General features: G+C 36.4%; 1 protein-coding gene across 1 annotated transcript in view; it reads right to left on the minus strand.

Annotated features, from left to right (window-relative positions):
- Nucleotides 1-16,193, minus strand: part of LCA5L (lebercilin LCA5 like) — a 42,448-nt gene extending 26,255 nt beyond the window's left edge. The window contains exons 1-3 of the mRNA XM_007945562.1: nucleotides 15,869-16,193; nucleotides 10,307-10,821; nucleotides 6,299-6,436 (exon numbers count right to left, since the gene is read on the minus strand). Coding sequence (XP_007943753.1) covers nucleotides 6,299-6,436; nucleotides 10,307-10,821; nucleotides 15,869-16,193 — 978 coding nt within the window. The remainder of the gene's footprint in view (nucleotides 1-6,298; nucleotides 6,437-10,306; nucleotides 10,822-15,868) is intronic.
- Nucleotides 16,194-19,652: the final 3,459 nt, after the last annotated feature.

The following is a 19,652-nucleotide window of genomic DNA, read 5'->3' on the forward strand; positions in this document are numbered from 1 at the left end:
TGCCAGCTCCATGGTCCCTGCTATACTTGAGCCCATCATCGCAGCCACCGTGTCTGCTATTCATAAGGTTTTCCCTGGCCAATTCTTTGAGAAGTGGACGGCCTCTTCCTTCTTCCTAGTCTGTCTCAGTCTGTAAGCTGGGCTGATACCTGTGCACCATGTGCAACCCTTGATGGCTGAGTAATATTCCATTGTATGTGCACATCACATTTTGTTTATTAGTTTGTCTATTGATAGACATTTAGAGTATTTCCACCTTTTGGCAACTGTGAATATTGTAATGAACATTGGTTTATATGTGTCTGTTTGTGTTGCTGCTTTCAAATCTCTTGGGAGTATATGTAGGAGTGGATTTGCTGGGTCATACAGTAGTTCTATGTTTAACTTTTTAAGGAATGGCCAAACTTCTTTCCATAGCAGCTATACCATTTTGCACTTTTCCTCCAGCAATGGAACCAAAAACAAAAACACCAAATTCACTGCTGTGGAGTCAGATCTGACTCACAGCGATTCCTCCTTGGGTTTCCAAGGCAGTATCACTACGGAAGTAGATTGCCCAATCTTCCTTCTGAGGAGTGGCTGGTGGTTTTGAACTGCCAGCCTTCTGGTTAGCAGTCAGATGCCTTAGGCACTACACTACCAGAGCTCCTCCAGAATGCAAGAGGACTCTAATTTCTCAACACTCTTACCAACATTTGATGTTTTCCTTTTTAAAAATATCTTAGAAATAGTATCCCATTAGTGTGAAGTAGTATCTCATTGTGGTTTTGATTTGCATTTCCTTACTGTCTAATGATGTTGAACATCTTTCCATGTGCTTTTTTCCCATTTGTATTTCTTCTTCAATGAAATGTCTATTCACATCCTTTACCCATTTTTTGACTGGTTTGTTTGTCTTTCTGTTAACGATAGGAGAGTGCTTTGTATGTTTTAGATATTAAACCCTAATGGCAGTGAAGTTTTTGAAGCTCCCCAGATGTCTGATGTGCAGTCACTGTTCGGGGACCCTCACTTTAACCAAACACACAGGTGGCAGCCCCAGGGCTCTGCTCCTGTTTATATCTGTTGATTCTCAGCATGGAGTTTCCCTTTCTGATGCTGTTACCCTTCCAGTATTTTTCCTGTGTTTAATTTAGGTAGTGGTTGTTCTGTTTTCTCCATCAACATCCACCCCCCCCCCCAAAGCACCCTACTTTTTATCTTCCAGGAATTCTTTGGTAGTTCTGGTACAATTATGGTATTCTTTCTTGAGTCATGGTGTTATTTAAAAACACGCTTACTGTCATTTCCACGGAATTTTGGCAGAAGGGAGAAAAAGCATGTATTTAGCCTACTTTCCTGATCTATTTCCGTTCTTCTTTATGCACAGGATATGTAATTCTTACTTTTTTCCCTTTAAAAATTCTTATCATGGAAATTTGAAAAATCATGGAATAAGAATAATGGAGTGAACTTCCATGAAGCATTTCAGTAATAAACAACATATCCACCCTTTCTCATCCTACTTCTACTCCTGTATTATTGTGAAGCAGGTACTAGCTATCATATAATTTAATCTGTAAATATTTCATTATGTACTTATAGTAGACAAGGGCTTCCCCTTTAAAATCTAAACATAATACCATCATTCCACTCAATGAAAAAAAAATCAACAATCATCAAATATCTAGCTTGATATCTTCTGAATTATGTTATGATTTGTTTTTTAAGTTTGTTTGTTTGAATCAGGATCAAAAAAAGTTCAAAACATTGTGTGATTAATATGTCTTTTAAATCTCTTTTAAGCAATTGGTTCCTCACCCCATTTCTTTTTTTTTTCTCTCTTTGCTATTTGTTGAAGAAACTGGGTTGTTTGTCCTATAGTTTCCCAGAGTCTAGATGTTGCTGTCTGTTTTTGTGGTATCCTTTATCATGTTTCTCTGTCCCATTTCTTTTGCATTGGTTGTTAGATCTAAATGTTTAATCAGATTTAGGTTAGGTTTTCTGGGCATGGATGTTGTGTACATCCATAAGGAAGTACATAAATGCCTGGTGGTTTCTCTTGTGATGCTAACAGCCATTGATGATCACTTCTTAGAGGCATTAATTCATCGTTGTAAGCTGCTATCAAGTTGGACCCCCAACTCATGGTGACCCCATGTTTTATAGCATAGAACTGCTCCATAAGGTTTTTGTTTATTTGTTTTTTTGTGCTGTAATCTTTATGGAAACAGTTTGCCAGGCTTTTTCTTGATCATCTTTAACAGAAACTCAGTGCCCTCTAATCAAATACAAAATATTTTAAAATATATATATATTTATATACAACACACATACATACATACGCTGTTGGCACAGTGGATAAAAGCTCAGCTGCTAACTAAAAGGTCAGTAATTTGAACCCACCTGTTACTCTGCGGGAAAGAGCTGTGGCTGTTTTCTTCTGTAAAGATTCCAGCCTTGGAAACCCTATGGGGCAGGTCTATGCTGTATTAAAGGGTTGCTGAGTCAGAATCGACTCACTGGTTATGGGTTTGTATATATATGTCTGTGTGTGTGTGTATATATGTTGTTGTTGTTATGTGCCATCGAGTCGGTCCCAACTCATAGCGACCCCTCCTTGGGTTTCCGAGGCAGTATCACTAAAGAAGTAAGATTGCCCAACCTTCCTTCCGAGGAGTGGCTGGTAGGTTTGAACCGCCAGCCTTCTGGTTAGCAGTCAAGTGCCTTAGGTGCCATGCTACCAGAGCTCCCGTATATATATGTATAGTGGTAAAAGTATATCTATAACAAAACATTTGCTTTTTCAATATATTTCACATGTACAAGTCAGTGACACTGATTATATTCATGAGGTACAATGAATTACTTAATATGACTAGGAGACTAACCATGGTCTTTGTGTGTCCCACCAAATGACTGGGTGGAACTATGTAAATATGAGGTGTTTTGTGGCTCACCAAGAGAATTGGATAGCTTTTTAGTAATGTAAATAAGGTGCATGGCACCCTTGTATGGTGAAACCATGCAAAAGTATATGGAACCCTAACATGCAGATTGGTCAGTTTCACCATCTCACTAGGCTTAGAAAAAGGGAGCATCTCACTGCCATCAAGAAAGAAGAGCCAGGAATAGAGTTTGTCCTTTGGACCTGAGATCCCTGTGCTACAGAGACTGCAAAGAGATGGCAGAGAGAGATGGCAGCAGCAGAAGCAGCAGAACCAAAAGACTGGCACAAGACAGAGCGGTGGGCTTCCTGGCCCAAAGAACAAGGAATGTGAATGCCTTTGGGTAGGAGGCTTGCTGGTGGAGTGGGGTGCCTGTTTGGGCACCTGTTGGCAAAGCTAGAAGAGCTTTGGAACACTAGCCCAAGCAGAGCACAGGCCAAGGCCAAAGAGAAGAGTGCCTGTGGCATGGCTGAGAAGCAGCTGTCCTGATTGAAGAACTGTATCTTGACTTGTTTCTGATCCTGAATTGTAATCTGTTACTTTCCTAATAAACCCCATAATTGTGAGTATTGTCTGTAAGTTCTGTGTGGCAACTGCAATGAATTATCAAACCCAGCAGAGAAGTAGGTACATATAGTGCTGTGAGAGGGACAGTTTGTGTCAAGATTGGTAAAAAGTGTCAGAGGGTGGTGGCACATATGACTTCTGCCTCATAGGAATCAGCCTTGAGCTGCTGATGGTGATTTTTTTCCCCCTTGTAGTTAGAGGAGGTCAGATTCCACTGCCATGCCCTTTATACAGTTCATCATGTTGTACAACTATTACTACTGTTTGCAATTTTTCCATCACCCTCAACAAAAACTCAGTGGGCCCTAAGTAAAAAAAAAAAATAAATAAAAATTTAATAGCTGCTGTTGTTGTTGTTGTTGTTATGTGCTGTCGATGTCAAGTCGGACCTGACTCATAGCGACCCCTCCTTGGGTTTCTGAGGCGGTATCACTATGGAAGTAGATTGCCCAACCTTCCTTCTGAGGAGTGGCTGGTGGGTTTGAACCACCAGCCTTCTGGTTAGCAGTCAAGTGCCTTAGGCATTATGCTACCAGAGTTCAAATGTATATGGGAGCACAGAATTTATTTTAAAATTATCTGATTGTGTGTATGTTTCCTCAACCACTGAGAAAGCCTCTTTTGGTAGAATTCTTGTAGCTGTGCCCATTTTTACCATATCCTTCTCTCTGAAGTTTCTTGGGAATTGAGAGAAGAAAGGACAGAACTGTTTTCCTCATTCTATGAAGAGAGAATTTACTGTCTAACTTTCCCCTCCCAATATTCTTCTTTTGCTTTTGAGTGATCTCAAGTTTCCTGGTAATTCTAAATTAAATAAATCTCATAAGAAAGTTAAAGATCCTTGTTTTAAAGAACAAAGCTTTAGTAGTCACTGCCTTTGAGTTGGATCCGACTCATAGTGACCCCTACTTGGGTTTCTGAGGTGATATCACTATAGAAGTAGATTGCCCAACCTTCCTTCCAAGGAGTGGCTGGTAGGTTTGAACCACCAGGCTTCTGGTTAGCAGTCAAATGCCTTAGGCACTACGCCACCAGAGCTCCCCATAAGAAAGTTAAAGATCCTTGTTTTAAAGAACAAAGCTTAAGGTTTAATAAATGAGGCTTAAAACAATTATGTTTTTTAAGTGTCTTATTTAGCTTTTCCAAATTATTGGAAATATCAGAAATCTTAAAGGCAGAAAGATAGTAATAAACCTGAAACAATACATATTTTTAAATTCTTATTTTTAAAGCAATGTACACACTTATGCAAGCATATTTACAAGTGAGACTTCAAAAATAAATTTGCGGTAACACCAAATGAGAATGAAGTGTGTACAGCTTGATGAAAGTAAACAAGACCACTAAAAGGTACACAAGATAAAAGGACCTTTTGGTAATTGCTATGGCATATATAATTTTGAAACAACAGCAACCACAACATAAAAATAAAAAAAAAAATGTATGTTTATAGACATATATATGTATTAGTTATGTAAATATGTATATATGTGTATATATAGGAATATGCATATATGTACCTATATGTACCTATTTATTTATATAATAAAGCACATGGGGTACAGTTACAGCTACTCCTTAGACATAACTCTTTGTGGAATTGGTTTCCTGGGTTTGAAGGACAGTAGTCTGGTGGGACACCTCAGTCAGTTGGCATAATACGGTCTGTAAAATTTATGTTCTACATCCTAGTTTTGTAAGTAGTGTCTAGGGTCTTGAAAGCTTGCCAGCAGCCATCTAAGATATAACTATTGGTCTCTAATTGTCTGGAGCAAAAGAGAAATAAAAAAACCAAAGACTCAGAGAAGAAACTAGTCTATAGGACTAATAGTCTACATGGTCCTGAGACCAGAACTAGATGGTGCTTGCTACCACTGATTGTTCTGATCAGGGCCACAATAGATGGACCCTGATAATATGGGAGAAAAATGTGGAACAGAACTTTAAATTCCTGAACACACACACACACACACACACACACACTGACTAGTTGAGATTGGAGGACATTCTGAGAGATTATTGTCCCGAGATACTCTTTAAACCTTGAACTGAAACTAGCCCCTAAGGTCACCTTTTAGCTATGTGAGAACAAATGGTCAACAATTACTTTGAAATAAATTTAAGAATTTAAGGGGGCAGGGAAACTAGATCAATGAAAATGGAACAACCACAACAAAAATATTGAGAATGTTCATGAATTATGAAGAATATAATAAATGTTATTGAACAGTTTGTGTAGAAATTATTGAATGAGAACCTAAACTGCTATGCAATCCTTCACCAAAACCACAATAAAATATTAAAAAACAATTTCCATGCCTTGTATTTTTCACTGTGTTAAAATCCTTTATATAGTAGTTTTTTGACCTTGACTGTATGTAGGTCTTCCCTGAGCAGCTTAAAATCAAATAGAAAAAACTCTGTCTCCATCATAACCCCCACCCAAAATAAATAAATTTATGGGCAATTAAATTTTACCCTAGATATTTTAATGTGATCAATGATTTTTAAATCTAAAAACTTAATTTGAGTTACATTAAAATGTTAACAAAATGCAATAATACTGCTTTATGTGATGAAATAAAAATTGTAAGATTTGCTAGTAGAATAGAACTTTAATTTTTAAATATAATACACATTCACTGTGCTGTTCAACACAGTCTAATATAATTTTAGATCCTCTGTTCATACGATTGTAGGGAAGAAACTTAAAGACTTTAAAGATATAGTAGGCATAAATAGCTCTGATATGTTGGGAAAGATGACTTCACAATTTTTCTTACATTTTATTTGAAAAGAAATACCTTAAGTTTTTGGTGGAGGTGGTTTACTTCCATTTGCAGAGCCTTTGTAGCTGTTTGAGCTGCTAATGTCTTTTGGTTCTCAATAGCCAACTGCCGATTAAAGGCTTTCTTGTTCAACCTCAGCTGTTTTTCCAAGACCTGAAAACAGTATATATTTCAACTAGTCTGTAATCAATGTAGTATTATTTAAAAATATAAATTATAATGGAAATAACTACATTTTTGAAAAGTACAAATTTTAATCCAATTTTAGTGTATGATTTGTATAAACCAAAAACCAAACCCACTGCCACTGAGTAGATTCCGACTCATTGCGACCCCCATTGGGTTTCCAAAGTGGTCAATCTTGATGGAAGTAGATTGCCTAGTTTTCCTTCTGTGGAGTGACTGGTGGGTTTGAACCACCAACCTTCTGGTTAGCAGGCAAATAAATGCCTTAGGCACTGTGCCACCAAAGCTCCTTATGATTTGTATAGGGAACATAAATTTGAACTAAGTATAACCACCCACCCACCCCCCAAAAAAAATCCTGAATCTCAAATCAGGAGAATAAATATCATGTTTTGAGCCCAATGCTTCTTACACTTTCTGGAATTTGATAATCTTTGAACAAATCTTTAAAATCAAGAAATATAATTAAATGTTATACTTTAAAAATTAATTATTATTATCTTTGCATAGTGTCCTCTTTAGAAACCTTTCAAGCAGCTCTCAGTAAAGGACTGATTAAGCAACACTGCAGACCATCTGGGCACAGGGATTCCTAGACAAATGAGATTGAGAGTTGTCACACTGCCATCTCTGCATGGTAAATACTAAAACTGCTCCATAACCTTTACTCAGGACTTGCTGCTGCATATTCACCTTCTCAATGGAACGAGAACTATTGATCTGGACTTCAACAGAAGGTATGACCAAAAGTACTTTTATTTAGAGTTTTCCCCACTATAATATTAATATTTTTTCATTAAAAGAAAGTAGAAAATATAGAAAAACTATAAAATAATCACAGAAAATTCTAGCTTCAAGTTGCAATAGTGAAGGATTCTATGGGCAAAAAATGAATCATGCTGAAAGCATCAAAAGATGTTGGAAGGACTATACAGAGTCCCTATTCCAAAAAGAATTGGTCAACATGATTAAGAACCACTGGTACCAAAGGAGGAAGGAAGAAGTACAATCTGCTCTGAGGGCACTGGCAAAAATCAACGCTCTGGGAATTGATGGAATACCAATTGAGATGCTACAACAAACAAATATAATGCTGGAAGTGCTTACTAATCTATGTCAAGAAATTTGGAAGACAGCCACCTGACCAACTGGCTAGAAAAGATCCTTATTTGTTCCCATTACAATGAAAGGGGATCAAATAGAATGAAGAATTATTGAACAATATCATTAATATTACATATTAGCAAAATTTTGCTACAGAAAATTTAGAAAATGGCTACAGTTGTACATCAGTAAGGTACTGCCAGAAATTCACATCAGATTCAGAAGACAGCATGAAATGAGGGATATCACTGTTGATGTCAGATGGAGCTTGGTTAAAAGCACAGAATACCAGAAAGATGTTCACCTGCCTGTGTTTTATCAATTATGTGAAGGCATTTGACTGTGTGGATCATAAAAATTTCTGGATAACATTTTGAAGAATGGGAATTCTGGAACACTTAATTGTGCTCATGAAGAATCTGTACATGGGTCAGTCATCTGAACAGAACAAGGGGATACTGTGTGGTTTAAAACTGGAAAAAGTGTACAGCAGGGTTATATTATTTCACTTTACTGTTCAATCTACATGCTGAACAAATAATCTGAGAAGTTGGGTGATAGGAAGAATGCAGCATCAGGATTGGAGGAAGACTTATTAACAACCTGTGACATGCAGATGATACAACCTTACTTGCTTAAAGTAAAGAGGACTTGAAGCACTTCCTGATGAAGGTCAAAGACTACAGCCTTCAGTATAGATTACACCTGAATATGAAAAAAAAAAAAAAAAAAAATCCTTGCAACTGGACCAATAAACAACATCATGATAAATGGGTGAAGAAATAGAAGTTGTCAGGATTTCATTTTACTTGAATCCACAATCAACATCCACAAAGCAGCAGTTAAGAAATCAAATTGCATTGGACAAATCTGCTGCAAAAGACTTCTTTAAAGTGTTAAGAAGCAAACAAGTCACTTTGATGACTAAGGTGCACCTAACTCAAGCCACAGTATTTTTAATTGCCTCATGTGCATGCAAAAGCTAGACAATGAATAAGGAAGATCAAAGAAGAATTAACAAATTACAATTGTGGGGTTGGTGAAGAATATTGAATATGCCATGGAATGACAGAAGAACAAACAAATCTATCTTGGAGGAAGTACAGCCAGAATGCTCCTTACAAGGATGGCAAGACTTTGTTTCACTTACTTTGGACATGTCATCTGGAAGGACCAATCACTTGAAAAAGACATCATGGTTGTTGGTAAAATAGAGGGTCAGCGAAAAAGAGGGAAACTTCAATGAAATGGATTGACACAGTGGCTACAATAGGCTTAAACATAGCAACAATCATTGAGGATGGTGCAGGACCAGGCACTGTTTCATTCTGTTATGCATAAGGTCACTGTGAATTGGATCTGACTTGAAGGTACCTAACAACAACAAAATAACCCACATGTTTTGAGCCACAAAAGACTTTTCCCTTACCACATATCCTACTACCAAATAGTAATTTCCCATACCATAGTGCCTGTGATAACCAAGAAAAGAGTTAATTAGATCTTGAATTCTTTTTGGTTTTATCTCATTTGTCTGAATGAGAAAATATCCATTTACTTTTACATGATAGACACATGATAAGATGGATCCAATATTACCTAAAAGGCCAGATAACAGAACTTTGGTAAACTATTTATAAGGATGGGAAATGAGGTTGGTCCTTAATTTCTGTAGCTTGCATATCCATTCTATATGAGAAAGATCTCTGAGTATATAGGAAAAAATTTTACTAACAGAAGAACATAAAAAAGGGGGATGAAATGAACTTACTTTCTTGTTACTTCAAGATCATAGAAAATACTTGCTTCTCACCATAAGATTAGGGATTAACAGTAAATAAATTCCATTTATGTTTATGTCTGTGGAGGTCTATTTTAATACAGAATAGGTGAGAGAATCCTCAGTATGATCCTTGTGTTTTCTTAAAGCATCCCTTGTGATGTAATTCCCAAACTATTGATAATTATGCACCACTGAAGAAATCAATCCATGTATCTCTTCAATTATTTCAATTCCTTTTCCATCCCTTTCCACAAGAAGATTATCTGGGAAAAATTCTTATATGTAAAATACTAAAAATGTTGTGTTGTAATGATCAGCCAAACTGAGGAGGAAGAATAAAGGGAAAGAGACTGAATAGATACACCAGTTAGGTTTTCAGGGCACTATTCTTTAAATTGGGAGCTCTGGTAGCATAGTGGCTAAGGCACTTGACTGCTCACCAGAAGGCTGGCGGTTCAAACCCACCAGCCACTCCTCGGAAGGAAGGTTGGGCAATCCTACTTCCGTAGTGATACTGCCTCGGAAACCCAAGGAGGGGTCGCTATGAGTCGGGGCCGACTCGACGGCAAATAACAACAACAATTCTTTAAATCAACAGTTTGAAGTAGATGGGTGGTATCTAAGAGTGCTTTAGCACAACACAATGCAACCTTTTTAGCACATGAGAAAACTCCCCTAACACAGGTAGCAGTGCCATTTTAGAGAATGATCATTTCCAGATAAATTAGCCTAGCCACACAATGAACTTTGCTTACTATGATGACAGAATAAACATTTCCAGTTCAAAGCTTTTTGTGTCTCTCCTTCAAACCTCCCTCCTCCAAAAAAGAAAACAGAAAAAAACCCATAATTATTTAGTGTGGCCTATAGGCAAAGCAGTTTGGCAAATATTCATATACACCCTCTCTCTGTTATTACTTTTGGCACTTTAAAATTTCTGAAATACAGACCTGTATTCTTTTGTCATTTGCCTCCAATTTTGATGTGAGAACAGATAATTTTTGAGTAAGTTCTTCCCTCTCTGCAAGATTTTTATCTTCAGAAAGTTTCTGCAGTGCCTGTAAGGCATCCTTAGTCTTCAATAACTCAATGTCAGATTCCCTAAGTTTCCTAGATACAGTTCTTTCCTTTTCCTGGGATTTCCTAAGTAGCTGCCTTAGATTTTTTACTTCATTCTGATGTTTAATCATAATTTGAGGAAGATTATTTTGTGAGTTCTCATATTTTCCTATCGCTTTTAAGTGTCTAAACTGCAGTTGTTTCAAAAATTGGTTTTCTATGATGGTGGCTTCCAATTTACGATGTATATCAGCTAAATCATTTTTTAGCTCTTTAATCTTATAAAGCCTTGCAGACATTATGCGATGAGCCATAGCATCTCTCCTTTGAGTAATCACATTGGTTTGAGAATTTAAAAATGATGCATTCCAGTTGTGCTTTTTTTCAGCTGAGATTTCCTTGGGCCCTGTGTAAGCAGATAATCTAGTTTGTTACTAGTAATATACAGAGATATACTGATATGCACATATGTGTAACCCCCACCACCACCCCCACACATATACATATACATACAAACGTAAGTGTCACTAGGAGAAAGAACTAACATTTAATGACTGTCCATGCTTTAGACTTGGCACTTCATATATAGGTATCTCATTTAATACAATTCTTTAAGGGCAGTAATATTTCCATTTTATAGCTAGAGATTTCAAGTCATTTGTTCAAGTTTACATAGCCACGAAGCAGCACAGAATGGATTGAGAATCAGGTTTATTTCTGTTATAAAAGCTATAATTACCATAATACTAGCTAACATTTACTGAATGCTTACCATATGCCAGGCATTGACCTAAATGCTTTCACAGATTATCTGATGTAATCCTTCTAACATTTTATAAAGCAGTAAAAGTTCAAGGTAAAAATCTCCCATATTCCAACAACAACAACAACAACAAAATATGGTATACAAGTACCCCATCTTTAAACAAACACAGCACAAACATTTTTACTCCATTATTTTGGTTAGCACTAAATGAATCAGTTGGCATGCGTACAGGAGTCTACTGTATTGCTGACATGTTAGATACGATATCCAGCATGACTGAACTTGACCCCTAACTTATAATGTCTTCCAAGTTGTAGGTGGCCCGACCCTGGAGGATTGAGATATTTTTCTGAGAGTAGAAGCATGCAGGGTAGTGGGTCTTTGAGCAGTGGAGGCTTAAGGAAGTGATAGGAAGCCGAGTCAGCATGAGAAGGTGCCTGGGAATTAAACACCGTGGCCTTGGGAGCATTGGCTAAGGTCCTAGGAGTTAAGATGTACAGAGATGGTGTGAATGCTTTGAACAAAGGAGGCTCCAGTCTGTTAATGATCAGATAGACTTGCATGAGGAACACACAAGTTGTGAGTATCAAAGACTGAAGATCATTTGTCCCCCAAATGTTTTTGTCTGTGTAAGGCCTCTAACACATCCCCCAAACATGCCTGAGATTGAATTGCTTGTCAAATCTAATGGATGGGTCAGTGGGAGGGACGAACTGAATCAATTAATTTGATTCAGAAATGTAAATATACCACTTGCATAAGTAGTCTAGAACAAATTTATACTAGAACATCATGCATACTTATATACCTATAAAGTTATGAGAACTGCAATAACTTTAAGGGTAATCCTTAATGATTTTATATCTCATTATCCTATACCACTCACAGTTGTTGTTGTTATGTGCTGTCGAGTCATAGTAAGAATGGTATAATTTACAGTTTCTATCCTATTTCACTGAGTAAGGCAGATTTAGCTGAATAAACTATTCAGAGTATTTAATTAATTTTAAACCACTAAACCAAAACACTAAAATGAACTTGGCTTAATTTACCAAAAATATATAAGTAAGTCCAAAGTTACCCAAAAAGGCACATTTCATATTATTTATAATGACACCTACCCTTTTGAACAGTCTTAAGAATGTCCCCATACTTCACCAGCAAACTCACCCAACACCTAGCCCCTGTCTTCCTTGCTCTGGCTCATTTCTCCGGATTCACCTTGTGCCCACCCCTCCCTTTCTAAAGCCCTATTGTATTCCCATTACACTTCCTTTCCCATGCTGTTCCCTTTCTCTCTCCTCTCTGGCCTCACCTTAGTTCCTTCTCTTGGTCATTTTCCCTTTTGGTCTCACCATCTGTCCCGTCTTGTTCCGGCATTCCTCATGCCTAGGTTGGCTCCTTATCCTGAGCCACCTTTCTACTTGTTCCTGTTGCTCTGCCCTCTACCAGGTTCTTTTCTTTCTTTTTGGGGTCTACACTATATTTCACTTTAAGAGATGGGCCTACTTCCTCCAACGACCAAATAAAGAAGAGTGCAAAGGAAAGGCCTCTCCCCCTTTCTGTTCTCTGTAGCCTCTGGTATCAGTCTGTTGGGAAATGTGTGTCTTTAATGCTACTTTAGATTTTCCACCTTTACCTGACTGAAGACAATAGGAGCATTCAAAGGGCAAAAGGTGGCCCAGGCATCCCAGTGCAGTGAAAGAACTTTTTTTGGTATATGAAGTTTTTGAATGACTGTCACATCTATCAGTTAATTGTTTTGGCATTATACTGACCAAAACAAACACACACACATATCATAGTGGCAGTTTTCTAATTAATAGGATATATACTTGAAGAAGTTCTAAAATATGTTTTCTATAAAAGAAGGAAGTAACTAATTTCTGAACATCAAATTATATAAAAGATATTTCTTGCTATTTAAATTGATTTAAGTAAATCTTCAATTTTCGATCAAAGCAACAATCCTATCAAATTGAAATCCAAGAATTCTTATTTCATCCTTATAAATTTTCTCTGTATATTTTTTTCTGCCATAAAATTTGCTTTCATGTATTTGCTAACATGGGAATTAAAAATAACTTCTGATATTACTATTCCTTGGTGAATTCTGGGTCTATATTGGTGGTTCCTAATCCAGTGCTCCCAGCCCGTAAGGGCCAGAGATCTATGTTTGTTTTTTTTTTTAACTTTTTATTGTGATTTGGGTGAAATTTTACAAAGCAGATTAGTTTTGCATTCAACAGTTCACATACACATCAGAGATCTACTTTTAATATCTCAGAAAATTTAAGAGTATTGAACATTCATTTGAGAAGGACTGCACTGCCTAAAACACTGTCTCTTTGCTTTGGGCTAGAATTACATTACCCCAGGGTGGAACAATTTACTTGCTACTTTGGTAAATGCTTACATAACATGAACTGTATGGGAACAGAATAATGAAAAATGAACTAAGGACATACTTTATCATTCTATGACAAAGCTTGATGTTGCAATGGGTGTTTTAAGTTCATCAGACAAGGATCCTCATAAATACAAAATTTAAGTTGAAGATGAATCCAAATTTATTTAAAATAATTTCAGAGTATTAATTCAAATGAAAGCAAACCTTTCACTCTTCCAGATAATGGAATTTAGGAGTTGGTCCCTTGTGAAGTGAATGAATTAAATAGGCTGCCTCCCTAAGTTCTCAACAAGTATCTTGTATAAAGCACTAAATAAATACTTGTGGAATAAATGAGTAAGGAATTGATTTTAAAAAGTTACATGATAAGTTGTTTAGAACTAAAAATGCAGTTCATTTCTTTTTGAAATCATTTTATAAGCTAATTGCCTTCTTACACAATTCCACAACAGCATATAATCAATATAAAATATAGTATACAGATCCATGATCCATTGTTAAAAACCCTTGGAGATGGATTCCTTTATAATAATAATTATTATTTTTTAAGATACGTATGTGGTATTTACATAGTACCCCCAGTAGGGTCTGAGGCAATACCCTTTAATCAGATAATAGTTTTGTAATGACATATATGATTATTTACACTAAGTAAAATACATAAAGATTAGTCTCATGTCAGTTCAAGTAATGTTTTGGTGCAAATATATGAAAAATGTTGGGTTTTCAAAGCATTGTAAATTTCAAATGTAAATGAGGGATTATGCAACTGTAGGATAATAAAACCTAACTATGATGTTGTTCTACTGTGATAATTTCTTCCAAATGACACGAACAGATGTCTCCAGAGTCCCACCATGAGAGGAGGTACGGAACTTTTCATCTTCTGCCCTAGGCATCACCAAATGTGTATAAAACTCCCACCTTTCTAGAAAAGGGTTTAATTATTATTATTATTATTTACCTTTTGACACTCTGATGAAAGCTATTTCATCAGAATTTCCTAATTCTTCTCCTAGGAAAGTTTACAAACACATATACACAGAGCAAATGCATACTATTTGCTGGGGTTTACAGACATGGATCTTGATCCCTGCTTTATAGCTGGGAAGTAGGGGAATTTATGATTTCAGATGTACCTGGAAGTGGCCCCGAGGGTCCTGTACACACCTGCAAATAGCAGGCTGTGGGGAAGGATATAGAGCAAGCATGACATTGGTAGATATGCCTGTAAACAGTAGACTCTTAATGAGTATTTGCCAACTGCTGACTTAGGGCAGTTGTGATGATCAAAGTAGACATGAGTTCCTGGCTTAGAAAAAAAAAAAACAAAAACCCAAACTCACTGCCATCAAGTCTCAAGTCAATTTTGACTCATAGCAACCCCTACTTGGGTTTCTGAGGCGGTATCTCTACAGAAGTAGATTGCCCAATCTTCCTTCTGAGGAGTGGCTGGTGGGTAGTGTAGCTATTTATACAGAGGAATATTTACAAACCCAAGGATGTAGGGAGGTAAGGGAGGGAGGAGATTAAGGATGATAAAAAGCTAATTCCAATTTGCAAAGTTAGGAGTAGAGAATGTTGGTACTTTTAAAATCAACAAGGAAATGATATCATTAATAGCCTTTTGAACCATCTCTGTTTCAAAAGATTGCCTATGCCAATATGCCTCACCAGACTTGGTGATCATCCTCTTGGGCTGTTGAGACAAGTTTTTACATTTCATTGGTGCTTCAAACTTTGGTTTTTCTGGTGAGATGAAAGGCAAGAAGCCAGTGAAATCCAGATATTGTGGTACTCGGTAACAAGGCCACCTGTTAACTAAAAATGGAAATGACCTCACTGGTGGGCTCCAGGAGGATGGGCTAGCCCTGCAAGAGGGCTTCATGTTTTAAGCCTAATTTTCTGCTATTTTGTAATTATTCAGAATTTCTCCATTTCCTAATTCTTTCTATAAAAGTTGACATATAATACATATTTACAATATCAAAAACAATAAAACTGAATGCCAAAAGCCAAACCATACTCATTGCTATCTAGTTGAATCTGACTCATAGCAACCCCATTGGGTTTCTGAGGCTGTCAGTCTTTATGGAAGTAGATTGTTCCATTTTCCTTCCATGGAGCAGCTGGTGAGTTTGAACCACTGACCTTTTGGTTAGCAGCCAAATGCCTTATCCACTATGCCATCACAGATCACTTTAAATACTAGTGCATCAACTAATAATGTCATAATAACCAGAAATTTGGTCTTGGTTGGGAAATTGTGCGTCTTACCTTTAGGTTGGGAGAGTCTAGAAACATATTTTTTCTTCTCCTCCTTCTTTTCTTTTACCACAGTTTGCTTTAAATAATTTCTATTAACAGCTGCTTCTGAACAATCCGAGAGAAAGTCTTCTGAGTAATCATAGTGAGAACTTGAACTTCTGCAGGAACACTGGGATTGACTATAATCAACACTCTTCTCAGCAGTGTTACTTTCCCTGGGAAAATCACCCAGGCCTAGGCTCTTCTCGCATTCTGCAGACTTCCTATCATTTTCTAATCCCACACTGGGGAAGCACTCATCTAGATTTGTTTTTGTTGTATCAGCCAAAGACATAGTAAACAACCTAATAGAAGAAATGTATTTTAAAATGCATAGCTGTTGACATTAAAATGAACCTGAGCTTTATTATGTTTTCTTTAATTATGAATAATTAGAAATATGAAACAACACAGTATTTTGAAGAATTTTCTGAAAAATGTTCAGTTTGCTTTTTATCTTCTTCTACATCAAATATAAGACCCCTGAGACCAAACTTCAGTAAGATAATGTCCACAAGTAATATAAAGTAAAGGCTTAGCAGATAACAACAGTGACAACCATTTATGAATTGGTGAATTATGTTCTTACTCTTTAAGACTGGTTATTTATTGGGATATTTTAAACTTTCTTAGAACTGAAAGAAATGACATAACTTGGTAAATTTAGATGCCTTGTATGAAATACGATACTTAGGAAACAGATATGTTTGTGAACATGCACAGACTTTCATTTACTTATGATGAAATCACGTACTTTTGAGATTAAACATATAGAGAAGACTATAACTAATTAATATACTAGTTTTTCTGGAGCTAAAATTTGTTCTAAAATTAAGATTAATCAGTGAGTGCCAATGATGAAAACTTGATCTACTGATTATAAGTTTCCTTAAATTTTAGTTCAGGAAATTTGCATTCCTTTCTATGATATGTTTAGACTACTATAACATGAATATAATTTTCCTGATCATATACTACACGATAACAGAAGAAGCTACTCAGAAAAACATGGCTAATTGGCTTGTGGAAATAATCCAGGGATTGGGAGTTTTTGGAAGAAAATTCACCAAATGCAAAATTTGTATTTATTTAGTAAAGAACTGACATATTTTAGGCTACACACAAAAAAAGTTTTTATAAATCATGGGTTTCAAAGAATTAATTTTGTCTAAATATTATAGATTTAGTTATTCAGTGTGAGAAATGAAATTCTTATTTAGGAACTAAATAATAGTATACTAAAATAGTTTTCAAAGAACTGCATTTAAAAACTAAAAATGAAACTTGATGGTATGATCTTAATATCTAATGAAGGGCAATAGCACTTAGTTGAAAGTTCTTGTAATTGCAGGCTATGAGTGAAAATGAACTTAATTAAGGACCTACACAGAGTCACACTTCTTTTACTTAGGATGCGCTTGTTTCTAATGAAGTACACCTTAAAGTAATTTAAACACAGTAGTGCTTCACTTATAGATCAAGAATTTGCATTTCAGTTCATCAAATTACTCCATAAAACATCTTTGACAGATTGCATTAGGGTTTTATCTAGCTAAGATAACTCCTCAGTTTGTTGCTCCTAGGACCTTGCTAACATTCAATGTAGAAAGTATTGTATCTTACTTCTATTTTATTTTTAAACAATTTTCTTGGTATTGGGAATAGATAGTATGAAACTGTTGATTGAACCGAATAATCTGCATGACAAACAAAGCTGGATGCCAATGTCTGTCCTATTGGGTTCACAGAAACTCTCCCATATATGCCTCAATAGGTCTGCAATACTAGATCCAGTATATCACCATCCTGATCTAAGGTCTGCCTTCTGGGAGAGGCTGACAGTCCTCAGTTCCTTAAGTTTCATGTGGAAGTTATCTTCCAGAACAACAATGAGTCCAGCTCCAAGACGGCTACTATAAATATCTCTTCATACAGCCCTTATCCCTGCTAATTTTGAACAATAGATTCCAAGATACACACTTTTGGTAAGCCCTCTTAGTAGTCTAAAGTGAGAATTTTTAATAGAGGGAATGGGAAGTCAAATGCAAGAAGGAACCCAAATGTATACTCTCAATAAAATTAACTTTAGTTAAAAAATAATGGTTCTATATTTCTCTATAACACTACTGGGTTAAGGCAAAATAACATCACTAGAATCTCTTTGATATCAGCCTACCTCAGATCAAAACAAATGAATCCATCTCCTGAGGTCTTTAAAACGTTTATTTTTTCATTTAATATTCTCAATTCTCCTGTTTTAACAAGAAAGCAAAAGAGAAATTAGCTGGCATCAGATCCTTCCCACAAGGAATCTAATATCACTCTCTGTTGTTGTTGGGTGCCATGGAGTCTAATCCAACTCATAGCAACCCAATGTGACAGAGTAGACTTGCCCCATAGGGTTTTCTTGGCTGTAATCTTTATAGAAGCAGATCAGCAGGTCTTTCTCCTGCAGAGCTACTGGGTAGGTTCAAACTGTCAACCTTTTGGTTAGCGGCTGAATGCTTAACTTTTTCACCATGAGGACTCCTTCATTCTTTCTACTGAGAGGATTTTTTTTCCCCAAAAATCATTTTCTGCCTCTATCTGCCTATGGTTAACTCTGTAGCCTTCTCTTCTCCTGACGATATGCATCAGGCAGTCCACAATCTTCCACAACAAAGAATCTTACCCCAAATGATTTTATTAGTAATATTAGTGGTATAATTAATATTTAACAAGTGCTTTTTTACTTTCTACAAACTTCCTTCACAACATCCAATCCTAGCAACTAGAATGCGCTGTAGAAGCAAGGATGCTAAGATTTTGGCTCACTTATTTTGGACACATCATCAAGAAAAACCAATTTCTAGAAAAGGGAATTCTGTTTGGTAAAATAGAGAGTCAGTGAAAACGAGGGAAACCCTCTATGAGATGGATCGACACAACAGCCACAACAATGGCCTCAGACATAGCAACAATCACGAAGATGGTGCAGGACCAGGCAGCATTATATTCTGTTAGACATAAGGTCACCATGAGTCAGAGGCTACTCAAAGGCAACTAACAGTAGGAACAACTATCCTAGCAACATAAAGAAAACAAGTTCAGGTAGCAGGTAAGTGATAGTCCATGTTTTGCAACTTTAAGTTCACTGTTTTTTAAATAAAATCACAAGTGCAAACAAAGGTAAATTATACAACTCTTAAACAAAGAACTTATGTTTCCAGACTACCATGTAGCAGTGGGCAGAAGTAGAAGCAAAAATGGTTATTTTGAACCTCTGCATCTGGACTAAGAAGAGACCTAAATGTTGGTGTAAGAAGGACTGATACTATTCTGTTAATAGCCCTTGTCCCTACTAGCTGTTCTTTCTCTCTTCCTCTTGCTCATGAGCATAGCCCCTAACTTCTTCCCCATTCATCATAATAAATCTAAGAACAATTTGTTTTTGACCAATTGTTTTTGATACTAGCTCAACTTATTTTGACTTCTCCTGCTAAAATCCTATAAAAAATTCTCTTGTGCCCCACTAAGGACACTCCTTCAAAGTTTTCTCATGCTGACATTTTTGGATAAAGGTTTATGCTAATAGCTGCTCTGGTTGATTTTCTCACACATTAGAAAATATATTTGCCCTTGTTCAGGCTTTTCAGATGTTTTTATATTTAGGTACATTGCAATACACCCATTCCTCACTTACCAGCATGATTAGGTTCCAAAGACCAGGTCATTATGTAAAATTGGTTATGTGAAATGGAGTATGAATAGATCA

This window comes from Orycteropus afer, unplaced genomic scaffold (assembly GCF_000298275.1).
Source record: "Orycteropus afer afer isolate SDZICR_OR568_19922 unplaced genomic scaffold, OryAfe1.0 scaffold00137, whole genome shotgun sequence".
In the NCBI taxonomy this organism is placed as follows: domain Eukaryota; kingdom Metazoa; phylum Chordata; class Mammalia; order Tubulidentata; family Orycteropodidae; genus Orycteropus; species Orycteropus afer.